The sequence below is a fragment of the Heptranchias perlo genome, chromosome 18, assembly GCF_035084215.1.
Source record: "Heptranchias perlo isolate sHepPer1 chromosome 18, sHepPer1.hap1, whole genome shotgun sequence".
Classification (NCBI taxonomy): Eukaryota; Metazoa; Chordata; class Chondrichthyes; order Hexanchiformes; family Hexanchidae; genus Heptranchias; species Heptranchias perlo.
Window position 1 is genome coordinate 34082451 of NC_090342.1, and position 22711 is coordinate 34105161.

The window sequence follows — 22711 nt, forward strand, 5'->3', positions numbered from 1 at the left end:
ATATCACAGTCCATACGATTAGCAGGAACACTGAGAATAGCATGCGTTACAATATCACTGTCCATATGATCAGCTTGAATGCTGAGAATAGCACGCGTTACCATATCACAGTCCGCACAATCTGCATGAGCGCTGAGAATAGCATGCGTTACAGTATCACAGTCCATACTATCAGCATGAACACTGAGAATAGCATGCGTTACAATATCACAGTCCATACCATCTACATGACCGCTGAGAATAGCATGCGTTACAATGTCACAGTCCATACTATCTGCATGAACGGTGAGAATAGCACGTTACAATATCACAGTCCATACCATCTGCATGAACGGTGAGAATAGCACATGTTACAATATCACAGTCCATACTATCTCCATGAACGCTGAGAATAGCACATGTTACAATATCACAGTCCATACTATCTGTGTGAACGCTGAGAATAGCACGTGTTACAATATCACAGTCCATACTATCTCCATGAGCACTGAGAACAGCACACGTTGCAATATCACAGTCCATACAATCAGCATGAATGCTGAGAATAGCACATGTTACAATATCACAGTCCATACTATCTCCATGAACGCTGAGAATAGCACATGTTAAAATAAGACAGTCCATACTATCGGCATGAATGCTGAGAATAGCACATGTTACAATATCACAGTCCATACTATGAGCATGAACACTGAGAATAGCACATGTTACAATATCACAATCCATACTATCTGCATGAATGCTGAGAATAGCACATGTTACAATATCACAGTCCATACTGTCGGCATGAATGCTGAGAATAGCACACATTACAATATCACAGTCCATACTATCTCCATGAACGCTGATAATAGCACATGTTACAATATCACAGTCCATACTATCTCCATGAACGCTGAGAATCGCTCATGTTACAATATCACAGTCCATACTGTCGGCATGAATGCTGAGAATAGCACACGTTACAATATCACAGTCCATACTATCTCCATGAACGCTGAGAATCGCTCATGTTACAATATCACAGTCCATACTATCGGCATGAATGCTGAGAATAGCACACGTTACAATATCACAGTCCATACTATCTCCATGAACGCTGAGAATAGCACGTTACAATATCACAGTCCATACTATCGGCACGAACGCTGAGAATCGCACATGTTACAACATCACAGTCCATACTATCAGCATGAATGCTGATAATAGCACGTTTTACAATATCACAGTCCATACTATCAGCATGAATGCTGATAATAGCACGTTTTACAATATCACAGTCCATACTATCGGCATGAATGCTGAGAATAGCACACATGTTACATTATCAATGTCCATACGATCAGCATGAATGCTGAGAATAGCATGCGTTACAATATCACAGTCCATACTATCTGCATGAACGCTGAGAATAGCATGCGTTACAATATCACAGTCCATACTATCTGCATGAAAACTGAGAACAGCATGCGTAACAATATCACAGTCCATACTATCTGCATGAACGCTGAGAATAGCATGCGTTACACTATCACAGTCCATACCATCGGCATGAACGCTGAGTATAGCATGCATTACAATATCAAAGTCCATACTATCTGCAAGAACGCTGAGAATACCATGCGTTACAATATCACAATCCATACTATCTGCATGAACGCTGAGAATAGCATGCGTTACAATATCACAGTCCATACTATCAGCATGAATGCTGAGAATAGCACATGTTACAATATCACAGTCCATACTATCTCCATGAACACTGAGAATAGCACATGTTACAACATCACAGTCCATACTATCTCCATGAACGCTGAGAATAGCACGTGTTACAATATCACAGTCCATACTATCGGCATGAATGCTGAGAATAGCACATGTTACATTATCACAGTCCATACTATCAGCATGAATGCTGAGAATAGCACACATGTTACAATATCACAGTCCATACTATCTCCATGAACGCTGAGAATAGCACATGTTACAATATCAAAGTCCATACGATTAGCAGGAACACTGAGAATAGCATGCGTTACAATATCACAGTCCATACGATCTGCATGAACGCTGAGAATAGCATGCTTTACAATATCACAGTCCATACTATCTGCATGAAAACTGAGAACTGCATGCGTAACAATATCACAGTCCATACTATCTCCATGAACGCTGAGAATAGCACGTGTTACAATATCACAGTCCCTACTATCACCATGAACGCTGATAATAGCACGTGTTACAATATCACAGTCCATACTATCTCCATGAACGCTGAGAATAGCACATATTACAATGTGACAGTCCATACTATCGGCATGAATGCTGAGAATAGCACATGTTACAATATCACAGTCCATACTATCTCCATGAGCACAGAGAACAGCAGACGTTACAATATCACAGTCCATACTATCAGCATGAACGCTGAGAATAGCACATGTTACAATATCACAGTCCATACTATCTCCATGTATGCTGAGAATAGCACATGTTACAATATCACAGTCCCTACTATCACCATGAACGCTGATAATAGCACGTGTTACAATATCACAGTCCATACCATCTCCATGAACGCTGAGAATAGCATGCGTTACCATATCACAGTCCGCACTATCTGCATGAGCGCTGAGAATAGCATGCGTTACAATATCACAGTCCATACGATCTGCATGAACGCTGAGAATAGCATGCTTTACAATATCACAGTCCATACTATCTGCATGAAAACTGAGAACAGCATGCGTAACAATATCACAGTCCATACTATCTGCATGAACGCTGAGAATAGCATGCGTTACAATATCACAGTCCATACTATCTGCATGAAAACTGAGAACTGCATGCGTAACAATATCACAGTCCATACTATCTGCATGAACGCTGAGAATAGCATGCGTTACAATATCACAGTCCACACTATCGGCATGAACGCTGAGTATAGCATACGTTACAATATCAAAGTCCATACTATCTGCAAGAACGCTGAGAATACCATGCGTTACAATATCACAATCCATACTATCTGCATGAACGCTGAGAATAGGATGCGTTACAATATCACAGTCCACACTATCAGCATGAACGCTGATAATAGCACGTCTTACAATATCACAGTCGAACTATCTCCATGAACGCTGATAATAGCACGTGTTACAATATCTCGGTCCATACTATGTCCATGAACGCTGAGAATAGCACATGTTACAATATCACAGTCCATACTATCTCCATGAACGCTGAGAATAGCACATGTTACAATATCACAGTCCATACTATCGGCATGATTGCTGAGAATAATACACATGTTACAATATCACAGTCCTTACTATCTCCATGAATGCTGAGAATAGCACATGTTACAATATCAACGTCCATACGATTAGCAGGAACACTGAGAATAGCATGCGTTACAATATCACTGTCCATACGATCAGCATGAATGCTGAGAATAGCACGCGTTACCATATCACAGTCCATACTATCGGCATGAATGCTGAGAATAGCACATGTTACAATATCACAGTCCATACTATCTCCATTAACGCTGAGAATAGCACATGTTACAACATCACAGTCCATACTATCTCCATGAACGCTGAGAATAGCACGTGTTACAATATCACAGTCCATACTATCGGCATGAATGCTGAGAATAGCACATGTTGCAATATCACAGTCCATACTATCAGCATGAATGCTGAGAATAGCACACATGTTACAATATCACAGTCCATACTATCTCCATGAACGCTGAGAATAGCACATGTTACAATATCAAAGTCCATACGATTAGCAGGAACACTGAGAATAGCATGCGTTACAATATCACAGTCCATACGATCTGCATGAACTCTGAGAATAGCATGCTTTACAATATCACAGTCCATACTATCTGCACGAAAACTGAGAACTGCATGTGTAACAATATCACAGTCCATACTATCTCCATGAACGCTGAGAATAGCACGTGTTACAATATCACAGTCCCTACTATCACCATGAACGCTGATAATAGCACGTGTTACAATATCACAGTCCATACTATCTCCATGAACGCTGAGAATAGCACATGTTACAATGTGACAGTCCATACTATCGGCATGAATGCTGAGAATAGCACATGTTACAATATCACAGTCCATACTATCTCCATGAACACAGAGAACAGCAGACGTTACAATATCACAGTCCATACTATCAGCATGAACGCTGAGAATAGCACATGTTACAATATCACAGTCCATACTATCTCCATGTATGCTGAGAACAGCACATGTTACAATATCACAGTCCCTACTATCACCATGAACGCTGATAATAGCACGTGTTACAATATCACAGTCCATACCATCTCCATGAACGCTGAGAATAGCATGCGTTACCATATCACAGTCCGCACTATCTGCATGAGCGCTGAGAATAGCATGCGTTACAATATCACAGTCCATACGATCTGCATGAACGCTGAGAATAGCATGCTTTACAATATCACAGTCCATACTATCTGCATGAAAACTGAGAACAGCATGCGTAACAATATCACAGTCCATACTATCTGCATGAATGCTGAGAATAGCATGCGTTACAATATCACAGTCCATACTATCTGCATGAAAACTGAGAACTGCATGCGTAACAATATCACAGTCCATACTATCTGCATGAACGCTGAGAATAGCATGCGTTACAATATCACAGTCCACACTATCGGCATGAACGCTGAGTATAGCATACGTTACAATATCAAAGTCCATACTATCTGCAAGAACGCTGAGAATACCATGCGTTACAATATCACAATCCATACTATCTGCATGAACGCTGAGAATAGGATGCGTTACAATATCACAGTCCACACTATCAGCATGAACGCTGATAATAGCACGTCTTACAATATCACAGTCGAACTATCTCCATGAACGCTGATAATAGCACGTGTTACAATATCTCGGTCCATACTATCTCCATGAACGCTGAGAATAGCACATGTTACAATATCACAGTCCATACTATCGGCATGATTGCTGAGAATAACACATGTTACAATATCAAAGTCCATACGATTAGCAGGAACACTGAGAATAGCATGCGTTACAATATCACTGTCCATACGATCAGCATGAATGCTGAGAATAGCACGCGTTACCATATCACAGTCCGCACAATCTGCATGAGCGCTGAGAATAGCATGCGTTACAATATCACAGTCCCTACTATCACCATGAACGCTGATAATAGCACGTGTGATAATATCACAGTCCATACTATCTCCATGAACGCTGAGAATAGCATGCGTTACCATATCACAGTCCGCACTATCTGCATGAGCGCTGAGAATAGCATGCGTTACAATATCACAGTCCATACGATCTGCATGAACGCTGAGAATAGCATGCTTTACAATATCACAGTCCATACTATCTGCATGAAAACTGAGCACAGCATGCGTAACAATATCACAGTCCATACTATCTGCATGAACGCTGAGAATAGCATGCGTTACAATATCACAGTCCATACTATCTGCATGAAAACTGAGAACAGCATGCGTAACAATATCACAGTCCATACTATCGGCATGAACGCTGAGTATAGCACGCGTTACAATATCAAAGTTCATACTATCTGCAAGAACGCTGAGAATACCATGTGTTACAATATCACAATCCATACTATCTGCATGAACGCTGAGAGTAGCACGTGTTACAATATCACAGTCCATACTGTCGGCATGAATGCTGAGAATACCACACATTACAATATCACAGTCCATACTATCTCCATGAACGCTGAGAATACCACACATTACAATATCACAGTCCATGCTATCTCCATGAACGCTGAGAATAGCACATGTTACAATATCACAGTCCATACTAACTCCATGAACGCTGAGAATCGCACATGTTACAATATCACAGTCCATACTATCGGCATGAATGCTGAGAATAGCACGTGTTACAATATCACAGTCCATACTATCAGCATGAATGCTGAGAATAGCACGTGTTACAATATCACAGTCCATACTATCAGCATGAACGCTGATAACAGCACCTTTTACAACATCACAGTCGAACTATCTCCATGAACGCTGATAATAGCACGTGTTACAATATCACAGTCCATACTATCGGCATGAATGCTGAGAATAGCACACATGTTACAATATCACAGTCCATACTATCGGCATGAATGCTGAGAATAGCACATGTTACAATATCACAGTCCATACTATCAGCATGAATGCTGAGAATAGCACACATGTTACAATATCACAGTCCATACTATCGGCATGAACGCTGAGTATAGCACGCGTTGCAATATCAAAGTTCATACTATCTGCAAGAACGCTGAGAATACCATGTGTTACAATATCACAATCCATACTATCTGCATGAACGCTGAGAGTAGCACGTGTTACAATATCACAGTCCATACTGTCGGCATGAATGCTGAGAATACCACACATTACAATATCACAGTCCATACTATCTCCATGAACGCTGAGAATACCACACATTACAATATCACAGTCCATGCTATCTCCATGAACGCTGAGAATAGCACATGTTACAATATCACAGTCCATACTATCTCCATGAACGCTGAGAATCGCACATGTTACAATATCACAGTCCATACTATCGGCATGAATGCTGAGAATAGCACGTGTTACAATATCACAGTCCATACTATCAGCATGAATGCTGAGAATAGCACGTGTTACAATATCACAGTCCATACTATCAGCATGAACGCTGATAACAGCACCTTTTACAACATCACAGTCGAACTATCTCCATGAACGCTGATAATAGCACGTGTTACAATATCACAGTCCACACTATCGGCTTGAATGCTGAGAATAGCACACATGTTACAATATCACAGTCCATACTATCGGCATGAATGCTGAGAATAGCACATGTTACAATATCACAGTCCATACTATCAGCATGAATGCTGAGAATAGCACACATGTTACAATATCACAGTCCATACTGTCTCCATGAACGCTGAGAATAGCATGTTACACTATCACATTCCATACTATCGGCATGAACGCTGAGAATAGCACATGTTACAATATCACAGTCCATACTATCAGCATGAACGCTGATAATAGCACGCTTTACAATATCACAGTCCACACTATCGGCAGGAATGCTGAGAATAGCACATGTTACAATATCACAGTCCATACTATCGGCATGAATGCTGAGATTAACACACATGTTACAATATCACAGTCCATACGATTAGCAGGAACACTGAGAATAGCATGCGTCACAATATCACTGTCCATATGATCAGCTTGAATGCTGAGAATTGCACGCGTTACCATATCACAGTCTGCACAATCTGCATGAGCGCTGAGAATATAGCATGCGTTACAGTATCACAGTCCATACTATCAGCATGAACAGTGAGAATAGCATGCGTTACAATATCACAGTCCATACTATCAGCAAGAACACTGAGAATAGCATGCGTTACAATATCACAGTCCATACCATCTACATGACCGCTGAGAATAGCATGCGTTACAATATCACAGTCCATACTATCTGCATGAACGGTGAGAATAGCATGCGTTACAATATCACAGTCCATACTATCTGCATGAACGCTGAGAATAGCATGCGTTACAATATCACAGTCCATACTATCTCCATGAACACTGAGAATAGCACACGTTGCAATATCACAATCCATACTATCTGCATGAATGCTGAGAATAGCACATGTTACAATATCACAGTCCATACTATGAGCATGAACACTGAGAATAGCACATGTTACAATATAACAGTCCATACTATGAGCATGAACACTGAGAATAGCACATGTTACAATATCACAATCCATACTATCTGCATGAATGCTGAGAATAGCATGCGTTTCAATATCACAGTCCATACTGTCGGCATGAATGCTGAGAATACCACACATTACAATATCACTGTCCATACGATCAGCATGAATGCTGAGAATAGCACGCATTACCATATCACAGTCCGCATTATCTGCATGAGCGCTGAGAATAGCATGCGTTACAATATCACAGTCCATACTATCTGCATGAACGCTGAGAATAGCATGCGTTACAATATCACAGTCCATACTATCTGCATGAAAACTGAGAACAGCATGCGTAACAATATCACAGTCCATACTATCTGCATGAACGCTGAGAATAGCATGCGTTACAATATCACAGTCCATACTATCGGCATGAACGCTGAGTATAGCATGCGTTACAATATCAAAGTCCATACTATCTGCAAGAACGCTGAGAATACCATGCGTTACAATATCACAGTCCATACTATCTGCATGAATGCTGAGAATAGCATGCGTTACAATATCACAGTCCACACTATCAGCATGAACGCTGATAATAGCACGTGTTACAATATCACAGTCCACACTATCAGCATGAACGCTGATAATAGCACCTTTTACAACATCACAGTCGAACTATCTCCATGAACGCTGATAATAGCACGTGTTACAATATCACAGTCCATACTATCGGCATGAATGCTGAGAATAGCACACATGTTACAATATCACAGTCCATACTATCGGCAGGAATGCTGAGAATAGCACATGTTACCATATCACAGTCCATACTATCGGCATTAATGCTGAGATTAACACACATGTTACAATATCACAGTCCATACGATTAGCAGGAACACTGAGAATAGCATGCGTTACAATATCACTGTCCATATGATCAGCTTGAATGCTGAGAATAGCACGCGTTACCATATCACAGTCCGCACAATCTGCATGAGCGCTGAGAATAGCATGCGTTACAGTATCACAGTCCATACTATCAGCATGAACACTGAGAATAGCATGCGTTACAATATCACAGTCCATACCATCTACATGACCGCTGAGAATAGCATGCGTTACAATGTCACAGTCCATACTATCTGCATGAACGGTGAGAATAGCACGTTACAATATCACAGTCCATACCATCTGCATGAACGGTGAGAATAGCACATGTTACAATATCACAGTCCATACTATCTCCATGAACGCTGAGAATAGCACATGTTACAATATCACAGTCCATACTATCTGCGTGAACGCTGAGAATAGCACGTGTTACAATATCACAGTCCATACTATCTCCATGAGCACTGAGAACAGCACACGTTGCAATATCACAGTCCATACAATCAGCATGAATGCTGAGAATAGCACATGTTACAATATCACAGTCCATACTATCTCCATGAACGCTGAGAATAGCACATGTTAAAATAAGACAGTCCATACTATCGGCATGAATGCTGAGAATAGCACATGTTACAATATCACAGTCCATACTATGAGCATGAACACTGAGAATAGCACATGTTACAATATCACAATCCATACTATCTGCATGAATGCTGAGAATAGCACATGTTACAATATCACAGTCCATACTGTCGGCATGAATGCTGAGAATAGCACACATTACAATATCACAGTCCATACTATCTCCATGAACGCTGATAATAGCACATGTTACAATATCACAGTCCATACTATCTCCATGAACGCTGAGAATCGCTCATGTTACAATATCACAGTCCATACTATCGGCATGAATGCTGAGAATAGCACACGTTACAATATCACAGTCCATACTATCTCCATGAACGCTGAGAATCGCTCATGTTACAATATCACAGTCCATACTATCTCCATGAACGCTGAGAATAGCACGTTACAATATCACAGTCCATACTATCGGCACGAACGTTGAGAATCGCACATGTTACAACATCACAGTCCATACTATCAGCATGAATGCTGATAATAGCACGTTTTACAATATCACAGTCCATACTATCAGCATGAATGCTGATAATAGCACGTTTTACAATATCACAGTCCATACTATCGGCATGAATGCTGAGAATAGCACACATGTTACATTATCAATGTCCATACGATCAGCATGAATGCTGAGAATAGCATGCGTTACAATATCACAGTCCATACTATCTGCATGAACGCTGAGAATAGCATGCGTTACAATATCACAGTCCATACTATCTGCATGAAAACTGAGAACAGCATGCGTAACAATATCACAGTCCATACTATCTGCATGAACGCTGAGAATAGCATGCGTTACACTATCACAGTCCATACCATCGGCATGAACGCTGAGTATAGCATGCATTACAATATCAAAGTCCATACTATCTGCAAGAACGCTGAGAATACCATGCGTTACAATATCACAATCCATACTATCTGCATGAACGCTGAGAATAGCATGCGTTACAATATCACAGTCCATACTATCAGCATGAATGCTGAGAATAGCATGCGTTACAATATCACAGTCCACACTATCAGCATGAACGCTGATAATAGCATGCGTTACAATATCACAATCCATACTACCAGCATGAAAGCTGATAATAGCACCTTTTACAACATCACAGTCTGTACTATCTCCATGAATGCTGAGAATAGCACATGTTACAATATCACAGTCCATACTATCTGCATGAATGCTGAGAATAGGATGCGTTACAATATCACAGTCCGCACTATCAGCATGAACGCTGATAATAGCACGTGTTACAATATCACAGTCCATACTACCAGCATGAACGCTGATAATAGCACCTTTTACAACATCACAGTCTATACTATCTCCATGAACGCTGAGAATAGCACATGTTACAATATCACAGTCCATACTATCGGCATGAATGCTGAGAATAGCACACTTTACAATATCACAGTCCATACTATCAGCATGAAAACTGAGAATAGCATGCGTCACAATATCACAGTCCAGACTATCGACATGAACGCTGAGAATAGCATGCGTCACAATATCACAGTCCACACTATCTGCATGAACGCTGAGAATAGCATGCGTTACAATATTGGAGTCCATACTACCAGCATGAACGCTGAGAATAGCATGCGTTACAATATCACAGTCCATACGATCTCCATGAATGCTGAGAATAGCAAATGTTACAATATCACAGACCATACCATCTGCGTGAACGCTGAGAATAGCACGTGTTACAATATCACAGTCCGTACTATCTCCATGAATATTGAGAACAGCACACGTTACAATATCACAGTCCATACTATCAGCATGAACGCTGAGAATAGTCCATGTTACAAGATCACAGTCCATACTATCTCCATGTATACTTAGAATAGCACATGTTGCAATATCACAGTCCATACTATCTCCATGAACGCTGAGAATAGCATGCGTTACAATATCACAGTCCATACTATCAGCATGAAAACTGAGAATAGCATGCGTTACAATATCACAGTCCATACTGTCTACATGAATGCTGAGAATAGCATGCGTCACAATATTACAGTCCATACTATCAGCATGAATGCTGAGAATAGCATGCGTTCCAATATCACAGTCCATACTATCTCCATGAACGCTCAGAATAGCACACATTACAATATCACAGTCCATACTATCTCCATGAATGCTGAGAATAGCACACATTACAATATCACAGTCCATACTATCTCCATGAACGCTGATAATAGCACGTGTTACAATATCACAGTCCATACTATCTCCATGAACGCTGAGAATAGCACATATTACAATATCACAGTCCATACTATCGGCATGAATGCTGAGAATAGCACATGTTGCAATATCACAGTCCATACTATCTCCATGAAGGCTGAGAATAGCAAATGTTACAATATCACAGACCATACCATCTGCGTGAACGCTGAGAATAGCACGTGTTACAATATCACAGTCCATACTATCTCCATGAACATTGAGAACAGCACACGTTACAATATCACAGTCCATACTATCAGCATGAACGCTGAGAATAGCACATGTTACAATATCACAGTTCATACTATCTCCATGTATGCTTAGAATAGCACATGTTGCAATATCACAGTCCATACTATCTCCATGAACGCTGAGAATAGCACACATTACAATATCACAGTCCACACTATCTCCATGAATGCTGAGAATAGCACACTTTACAACATCACAGTCCATACTATCAGCATGAACACTGAGAATAGCAGGCGTTACAATATCACAGTCCAGACTATCTGCATGAACGCTGAGAATAGAATGCGTTACAATATTACAGTCCATACTACCAGCATGAACGCTGAGAATAGCATGCGTTACAACATCACAGTCCATACTATCTGCATGAACGCTGAGAATAGCATGCGTTACAATATCACAGTCCATACTATCTGCATGAATGCTGAGAATAGCATACGTTACAATATCACAGTCCATACTATCAGCATGAACGCTGATAATAGCACCTTTTACAACATCACAGTCCATACTATCAGCATGAACGCTGATAATAGCACCTTTTACAACATCACAGTCTATGCTATCTCCATGAACGCTGATAATAGCACGTGTTACAATATCACAGTCCATACTATCTCCATGAACGCTGAGAATAGCACATGTTACAATATCGTAGTCCATACTATCTCCATGAACGCTGAGAACAGCATATGTTACAATATCACAGTCCATACTATTGGCATGAATGCTGAGAATAGCACAATTTACAATATCACAGTCCATACTATCAGCATGAAAACTGAGAATAGCATGCGTTACAATATCACAGTCCATACTGTCTACATGAACGCTGAGAATAGCATGCGTCACAATATCACAGTCGACACTATCTGCATGAACGCTGAGAATAGCATGCGTTACAATATTACAGTCCATACTATCAGCATGAATGCTGAGAATAGCATGCGTTACAATATTACAGTCCATACGATCTCCATGAATGCTGAGAATAGCAAATGTTACAATATCACAGACCATACCATCTGCGTGAACGCTGAGAATAGCACGTGTTACAATATCACAGTCCATACTATCTCCATTAATATTGAGAACAGCACACGTTACAAGATCACAGTCCATACTATCTCCATGAACGCTGAGAATAGCACACTTTACAATATCACAGTCCATACTATCAGCATGAAAACTGAGAACAGCATGCGTTACAATATCACAGTCCATACTGTCTACATGAACGCTGAGAATAGCATGCGTCACAATATCACAGTCCACACTATCTGCATGAACGCTGAGAATAGCATGTGTTACAATATTACAGTCCATACTATCAGCATGAATGCTGAGAATAGCATGCGTTCCAATATCACAGTCCACACTATCTGCATGAACGCTGAGAATAGCATGTGTTACAATATTACAGTCCATACTATCTCCATGAATGCTGAGAATAGCACACATTACAATATCACAGTCCATACTATCTCCATGAACGCTGATAATAGCACGTGTTACAATATGACAGTCGATACTATCTCCATGAACGCTGAGAATAGCACATATTACAATATCACAGTCCATACTATCGGCATGAATGCTGAGAATAGCACATGTTGCAATATCACAGTCCACACTATCTCCATGAACGCTGAGAATAGCAAATGTTACAATATCACAGACCATACCATCTGCGTGAACGCTGAGAATAGCACGTGTTACAATATCACAGTCCATACTATCTCCATGAACATTGAGAACAGCACACGTTACAATATCACAGTCCATACTATCAGCATGAACGCTGAGAATAGCACATGTTACAATATCACAGTCCATACTATCTCCATGTATGCTTAGAATAGCACATGTTGCAATATCACAGTCCATACTATCTCCATGAACGCTGAGAATAGCACACATTACAATATCACAGTCCACACTATCTCCATGAATGCTGAGAATAGCACACTTTACAACATCACAGTCCATACTATCAGCATGAACACTGAGAATAGCATTCGTTACAATATCACAGTCCAGACTATCGGCATGAACGCTGAGAATAGCATGCGTTACAATATCACAGTCCACACTATCTGCATGAACGCTGAGAATAGCATACGTTACAATATCACAGTCCATACTATCAGCATGAACGCTGATAATAGCACCTTTTACAACATCACAGTCCATACTATCAGCATGAACGCTGATAATAGCACCTTTTACAACATCACAGTCCATACTATCTCCATGAACGCTGAGAATAGCATGCGTTACAATATTACAGTTCATACTATCAGCATGAATGCTGAGAATAGCATGCGTTACAATATTACAGTCCATACTATCAGCATGAATGCTGAGAATAGCATGCGCTACAATATTACAGTCCATACTATCTGCATGAACGCTGAGAATAGCATGCGTTACAATATCACAGTCCATGCTATCGGCATGAATGCTGAGAATAGCATGCGTTACAATATCACAGTCCATACTATCTGCAAGAACGCTGAGAATACCACACATGTTACAATATCACAGACCATACTATCGGCATGAATGCTGAGAATAGCACATGTTACAATATCACAGTCCATACTATCAGCATGAACCTGAGAATAGCACGTTGCAATATCACGTTACAATATCACAGTCCATACTATCTGCATGAACGCTGAGAATAGCACGTTACAATATTACAGTCCATACTATCTGCATGAACCTGAGAATAGCACGTTGCAATATCACGTTACAATATCACAGTCCATACTATCTGCATGAACGCTGAGAATAGCACGTTACAATATTACAGTCCATACTATCTGCATGAAAGCTGAGAATAGCATGCGTTACAATGTTACAGTCCTTACTATCAGCATGAATGCTGAGAGTAGCATGCGTTACCATATCACAGTCCGCACTATCTGCATGAACGCTGAGAATAGCACGCTTTTCAATATCACCCTCCATACTATCTGCATGAATGCTAAGAATAACGCACATTACAATATTACAGTCCATACTATCAGCATGAACGCTGAGAATAGCATGTGTTACAATATTACAGTCCATACTATCAGCATGAACGCTGAGAATAGCATGCGTTACAATATCACAGTCCATACTATCTGTATGAACGCTGAGAATGGCATGCGTTACAATATCACAGTCCATACTATCTGCATGAACGCTGAGAATAGCATGCGTTACAATATCACAGTCCATACTATCAGCATGAACGCTGAGAATAGCATGTGTTACAATATCACAGTCCATACTATCAGCATGAACGCTGAGAATAGCATGCGTTACAATATCACAGTCCATACTATCAGCATGAACGCTGAGAATAGCATGCGTTACAATATTGAAGTCCATACTATCAGCAGGATTGATCCAAGTAAACTCCACAAGTGCCTTTCCACTTTGTGATGTCACAGATCGGCTGTTCCACTCGTGGTGACTAGCTAATAGTTTAATCTGGGCATTTCAATTATCATTATCATCTTCCTCTTTAAGATGTGGAATAAGATTTGATTTTTAAAAAGTGAGTCCCAAGTTCAAACTAGTAAAAGGCAAATTTAGGACGGATGTCAAGTTTTTCTTCACACAAAGGGTGATTGACATATGGAATTGATTCGGGGATAGTGTAGTGGAGATGAAAACCCAGGAATCATTTAAGAAACAATTAGATGCCGCATTAGGGGCCGTTAGGGTTATTCTGGATGGATGAACTAAGTTGGCCTGAATGGTCTTCCTCAACTGTAATTATCTTTGCGATCTTTCAATTGAAACTGCTGCTGTACGTGAGATTGATCCTCTTACTAACTACTTGATTCAAAAGGAAACAGTAATTCCAGAGGCTTGATTTACAAACTGGTAATATTAGTTTACAGTGCCCTTTAACCATTTTACTCATCAAATGTTCTAAATGTGGACTGATCATTGGGAATTTGACCATAGGCAGCGCTCAGTGAGTCGATATAATATGACAATGTGTGCAGAAGTGAACATGCACAAGCAGTGCAAGTGTGTAACTCAGTGATAAACCTGATCTATCTTAAGTGGACTTTCTGTATCAGTGTGTGTAGCTGGGATTGATAACAGCTGGAATATGTATTTCACTTATCAAAGTTTTTAATTCGCTCACACTAAATTTAAGTAACCCATATTGGTGTTTTTGAAGAGCACATTTCGATCCATTGGCCTAGAAATTCAGTCATGCCTGAATGGTGAGGCCCGAGGTGCACCCAATATTGAGCCTTGGACCTTATTTCCATCGAGCATTCAAGCTGCAGAAGTAACAGGCAGCATGTAGACCTGGTATCCCTGCCGGCTACTTCAGGGCAAACCAATTTTGCAGTGGGGGTCTGAAACAGGCGTTAGGCCCCTTACTTGAATATGCAAAGTGCCTAACGCCTGTTTCAGGCATGGGCCCTGCAGCTGATTTTTTGGCCTTTACCAATATGGTGGGCGGCGCACTTCCGGCTTGTAATGAGTGTGTGCTTCCTGCCCACCATATTGGAGGCTTAGAAGGCCGTTTAATGCCCGAAAAATGTATGCTGCGCAGTCAAATTTCTAGGCTATAGATCGAAGAGATGTATTCTACGTAGTGCTTTGCTACATTGATGTCTTGATATTTATGCTCCATTACATAAGGGGTCAGGGAAACAGAGTTTTCTCTTCATTTGAAGTTTTACCGATAATTGTTCACCACATTTGTGGAGATTAAAATTCAGGGCAAATTTCAGAACAGTAAATTATTATTGGAGAGTGCAGATGTGAAGGGCCAAGCAACCTTTCCTCATTCTGCTCTTTCTGATTGTTGTTGTATTTATTCCCTCTCAGTTTGTTGATATGAATTCTACAAGAAATATCTTTATTTTTGGATTTTCCATGTTTGCTGGCATGGTTATACCCAACTGGATGAATAAGCACCCGCATGCTATCCAAACAGGTAGGAAATGCTCCTCTTCTATGTTACTGCAAATATACACCTGCCCAAATCTGCACCTAGATCTATGAACAATTGTTCGAACAGACTGACTGAAGAAATTTGAATGGTCTTAGCACTTTGCCATTCAGGTGGGATTATCACCAATTCTTAACCATTTAGACTTGATATAGAAGAAAATAATAATTTTTAATGAGAAAAATAAGGCTAAGGCTCCACAAGATTAAAGTGCTCTGTCTTACATGTGCAGCCCTTTTGTAAAACACGGAGTGTATTTCAACATGTGTCTAACACTGCTGTGCCACACTGTTGGCTTTGTAGGTGTATTACAGGCCAATGTAGATTTGCTTATGGAACACATTCATCTTGTGGAGCCTTTTCCTTATTCTTCTTGTAACTAAAATTATTTGTCTCTAATATTTTGATGCCAGGCTATGGGGAATGGGAGGGCTGCATGCAAGAATTTCCTGGATTGACTTTATCCAACTTTCAGTAGCTCTGTGTCTCATGTTTAAAACATTTTTTGAGTGAATTATATGCTCGTCAAGAGAAAAGATGTCATTGCTGGGCAGTGGGACACTTTCAGCCGGTTTTGTCTCCCATTGTCAGCATCGAGCACTCCCAACGCATTTAGTATAATAACCAGCTAGCTGCCGAGCAATAGATCCTTTACTCTGTCCCAACAACGTGCTTTAACCAACTTCGAAACTGCATTAGTTGGACATTTTCATTTCTCATACCAGACATTTTATGACCTCTGAGCGAGATTGACAATTAGTGCTAAATTAGGTACAGTTTAGGTGGTGTGGGTTCCCATCCACTTGGAACTGGGTTGAGACTCCCCAAACACATTTATGTAGGTCCTTTACAACTAACAGATAGATGTGAACCCAAGCTCCAGCCGTGAAAGGCCAATGTCTAACTGTGCCACCTATTTTCCTCTAGAAGCATTTGGCCTCACTCATTCCTCTGATGTCTCAACTATGCTCTCATCTTGTGGCCAAGTGCAAGCAGAAGCCTATGTCCTGTATCTCTGTGTCTTCTCCAACCCTTTTCCTGTCAACACCAAAGCAATGTGGAATTTTAACATTATGAATGTATATTGTATGGAATCCAAAGAAATTCTACTTAATCTCAGTCAAGGTTCAATAAAAATTGTAACATTGACAGGAAACTAAACAAATGCTGTACTTCCCAGGAGCACTTCCACTAGATCAAGTCATCCGTGTCCTTTTAACCACCAGTATGTTTGTTGGGGGATTCTTTGGATTTTTTTTGGATAATACTATACCAGGTAAGCTTCATTCCCTTTCTGCCATTCTGTTATTTTGTAAGCAATGAAATTATCTTGTAAAATTGTTGAACCCATGAAGATGAAACCAGGAGTCCATTTAGACTATTGTAGACATTGCTAGACCTCTGATTATGAAAAGTCCTGGGTACATCTTGTGACAGGACATCAGAATTGCACCTGTCTTTATTTAAAACAGTAATATTACTGCTTGGACATTGCTTACAAACTATGCAATGCATAATATAAACACCTTATTCTTATACCCACCTGTACATGGTGATCTAGATCAAAGGCCTGAAGCTTCATGGAGTTGAAATGTTTCTGGGTCCTGAAAAGTTACTATGTTAGTGAGTTTCAGAAAGTACAGACTTACAGTATTCTTCATTTTTCGCAGAAGACCATGCCTCTGTCTTGAATACAAATTAGAATTTCCAGAGAAACTATTTTTAAATGCCCCCTCACTATAGTTACCAATAAGGTTGCCAACTCTGATTGGAAGCATTCCTGGAGGTTTGATCACACCCGACGTTCTGTCCACATGATGTCTGCGAATGTTATTGTATTTACTTTATAAAGGTTGGGTATCTTTGCTTGTGGTTTCACGAGACGTTTCGAGAACCAGGAAACCATCTGTGAGCAGGCGAAGAAGGAAAACCGAAGGCAGGGCAAAGGGGAAACCAGAGTTGGGAGGAACTTTGATTCCACCAGTAACTAACAATAATTCACTTAGATTGCACCATTAACTAATAGTAATACTGGTAACACTCAGATTCCCCTCATAACCAACAGTAGTACAATAACTCACTGATAGTCTATATGTAACTGGTAGTAATAGATTTAATGCCCCGATATCCTATCTGTAACTAGTAGTAAACCTGCAACTCACTAATATTCACCCTATAACTACAGCCAGAATCCCCCTGCACTGCATAAAGTGCAGTCAGGCTCCCCAGTCAATGCTACTTTTAACAGGCCTCATCTCTCTTTCTCCTTCGACTCTGGTTTGGACTTCTGCTCTGTGTGCAGGTGACAACACTGAACTGGGAGTCTGAGTCAGAGCTGATCTGTACTTGCTTTACATGTCAAAACCAGCCGGCATAGACCGACCTGAACCAAACCGAGAGACTGCACAAAGGGCAGCGGGCCTGGTGCTTGGGGCACTTCCCACAGGGCACATTGTCCTAAACCCAGCTCAGCACCAACATTTCTAAATTACTCCCTGGGCTCGGACTAAATAAAAGAGAGTTTTCATAGAATAGTAGAAATTACAGTACACGTAGAGGCCATTCGGCCCCCAGTACATATGCCAGTGCTGGCGCTCTCTCCTGTAACCTCATTCTCCGCAGAGCCTTCTATATTCTTCCTTTTCAAATATTTATCCCGGGGTAAGTGTGCAAGTTGGTGCATTTGATTGTCAGGAGGAGGGTGGTGGAGGCCAAACTTTGTCCCAAGTGACGGAGTGGCCTCCTGCAATGAGTGAGGTTCTCCCCCTCCCACCTGTCAAATGGACCTTTGCAGCTGCCACAGGCTGGTGGCTGCAACACGTCCATTTCAACTGGGAGTGTTTCCCCCAGTACGGGAAACAGTCCCAGTTGTTTCTAAAATCCCACCCCTCCAGACATATTGGGCTTCATTTTAGCACCCGCTATCGGGTGCGTTCCTGGCAGGGGGGGCTCCGAAAATCGGGGAATCCCGGAGCGGGTCCTGAGCCCGGCTCCAACCCGCCCACTTCCGGGTTCCCCACAGATGCGCCGACGTGCGCGCACAGCCCCCGCATGTGGGACTCCCGCAGGAAATTAAAGCCAGCGGGGTGCCACTTAAGACTATTTACATTGCTATTTCAGGTCATTAACAGACCTGATTAAGGGAATATGTGAGGAGGGGTGGGATTTTAGAGACAAGTGGGAATGTTTCCCATACTGGGGGAAACACTCCCAGTTTAAATGGACGTGTTGCAGCTGTCAGCCTGTGGCAGCTGCAAAGGTCCATTTGACAGGTGTGGGGGGGGAGACCCTCACTCATTGCAGGAGGCCACTCTGTCACTTGGGACAAAGTTTGGACTCCACCACCCTCCTCCTGACAAGAAAATTCACCAACTTGCACACTTACCCCGGGTCCAGAGACATGTACCTACCTTGCGGACCCCCTCAGATGTACATCTTCCGGATGGGAGCCGCTGTAGCTGCAGTCATGACCTCCTCGGAGGGCGAACAGCATCTCCAGCCTCACCAGCCTCGCCGTCTGCCTCTGACACGTGGAGCTCCACAACAGAGTGCTGTGACACATCCACCTGCACAGCAGGAGGGAGGGCAACCGCAGAGAGAGATGCGTCGCAGAGGGCACTACCCTCGCCACAGGGTCCACAGACCGAGGCTCTGCTTCCTGGACCTCTCTGAGCAGCAGTGCACACGGAGGCTCAGAGTCACTCGACATGTAATCGTTGACATCTGCAGCCTCCTTCATGCCGAGCTGCTCCCGGTTGGCCCGAGCACCATCTTCTTACCTGTCGCTGTCAAAGTCACCACTGCCCTCAACAACTTCTCCTCCGCATCCTTCCAGGGTGCCACTGGGGACATCGCCGACGTCTCTCAGTCGTCTGCACAAAAGAGCCCTGCAAATACACCTACACCCACTCTGCAGTGACACAATGGGTGGCATCAGTTGTGGGACTTCATAGTGATCCTCAGGAAAGGGCATTATTGCACAAACCAGACAAGATTTGCAAAGATGTGGCAGTAGTGGTGCCAATATAATATGTAATGTGAGTTGGTTAGAAATTCAATATAAGTAAAAACCATGACAAACCCTCAAACACCCTTGTGCATCCCCTTCATGCTCACGACATGTTTGCCTTACGCTTCCTACTGCACATACGTGATGCATCCCCTGTGGCTGCAGCACAGGTAGTGGCAGGTTGAGTGAGGCTGACCGTGAAAGAGATGCATCAGAGGGTGAGTATGAGATAGAGCCATGAGACTGTATGAGGATTGGGTTGAGTGGTAGTGGCGGGATGAGTACTGGCGAGGTGAGTAAGTGCAGGTAAGATGAGGATAAGGTTTGAGTGGGTATGAGGGGTGATGTGACAGAGTAGTGTTGGCAGTGCAGAAGGAGATGTGGGGTGGGGGCGGTGATGTTGCAGACGGAGTGTAGGGGAATGAGTAAGTGTACTCACCTTGGCTGACCTACTTAGGTCATTGCAGCGCCTCCTGCACTGTGGGTGCAGGTGGGCGATATGTTGGTGGTGCTGGTGACCTCCTCTGCCACCTCGAGCCAGGCCTTCCTGGTGGCAGAGGCAGGCCGCTTCCTCCCACCCGCCGGGGGGAAGATCTCTGTCCTCCCCCTCCTCCTCACCCCATCTAATGATACCTGGAGTGAGGCATCATTAAACTAGGAGCAGCCTTCCCCCTGGGCTGCTCCATGCTGTAATTTTTGCTATTTGTTGCAGCATTTGTCAGTGGAGGACTGCCCCTTTAAATAGGGCTCCTCCAGCTGACAGAGCTTACTGCGCATGCGCAGCCCGCCTGACGTGCAGCTCAGCAGTGGGGAACCCGGATGACAAGGTAAGTGGAACCAATTAGGCTGCGATCGCGCGGGGGGGGCAGACTGATTTCGCAAAAAAATAGCCCCCCCCCCCCCCCCCCCCCCGCCCCCGCAAAACCGCAGCCCTGGTAACATCGAGCCCATTCCCTTAATCAGGTCTGTTAATGACCTGAAATAGCAATGTAAATTGTCTTAAGTGGCACCCCGCTGGCTTTAATTGCCTGCGGGAGTCCCACAAGCGGGGGCTGCACGCGCACATCGGCGCGTCTGTGGGGAACCCGGAAGTGGGCGGGTTGGAGCCGGGCTCCGGACCCACTCCGGGATTCCCCGATTTTCGGAGCCCCCCCTACCAGGAACGCACCCGATAGCGGGTGCTAAAATGGAGGCTTATGTGTCAGAAATGATTACTGATGTTTTCCAGGTACAGAGAAAGAACGAGGGATAATCACATGGAAGGAAGCTAACCTGGAGGAGGGCAACAAAGGAGCAAATGACACCGACTGCTACAATTTACCTTTTGGTATTGGCACAAAGTGCTGCACTGGCGCCTGGAGGAGATACATCCCCTTCTGCCCAAAGTCAAAACCCCCTGCTGAGGAGAGAGTGGAAGTGAACACTGAGGAAATTCATAAGGAGACTCAATTTTAATAACACATGGAAAACAAAACTCTTTGAATCGACCATTTTCACATCAGACTTTACCAAGAATGGTTGTATATTCCATTCATGTTTCCCTGGAGCTGATTTTTAATCCCTGTTGTAAATTCAAAGAAGAAAATGATGGCTCTGGAGAAGATTGTAAGAAAATGTTGGGGGGAAGAGGGAGGGGGTTAAGAGGATCCTACAAGAGTACGATTACATCATCTCATCAGAACCCCAATCCCCAATCACATTACAGTCTTGTAACATACCCATCACACTTTATGTGAGATAATCATAGAATCATAGAAAATTTACGGCACAGAAGGAGGCCATTCGGCCCATCGTGTCCGCACCAGCCGAAGATGAGCCACCCAGCCTAATCCCACTTTCCAGCACTTGGTCCGTAGCCTTGTAGGTT

At 42.3% G+C, this 22711-nt stretch overlaps 1 protein-coding gene across 1 annotated transcript in view; it reads left to right on the top strand.

Moving 5' to 3' along the window:
* slc23a4 (solute carrier family 23 member 4) overlaps positions 1 to 22299 on the top strand; it is a 140567-nt gene extending 118268 nt beyond the window's left edge. Inside the window, exons 13-15 of the mRNA XM_067999140.1 lie at positions 16712 to 16820; positions 18016 to 18111; positions 22073 to 22299. Of these exons, the coding sequence (XP_067855241.1) occupies positions 16712 to 16820; positions 18016 to 18111; positions 22073 to 22299 (432 nt within the window). The remainder of the gene's footprint in view (positions 1 to 16711; positions 16821 to 18015; positions 18112 to 22072) is intronic.
* Positions 22300 to 22711: the final 412 nt, after the last annotated feature.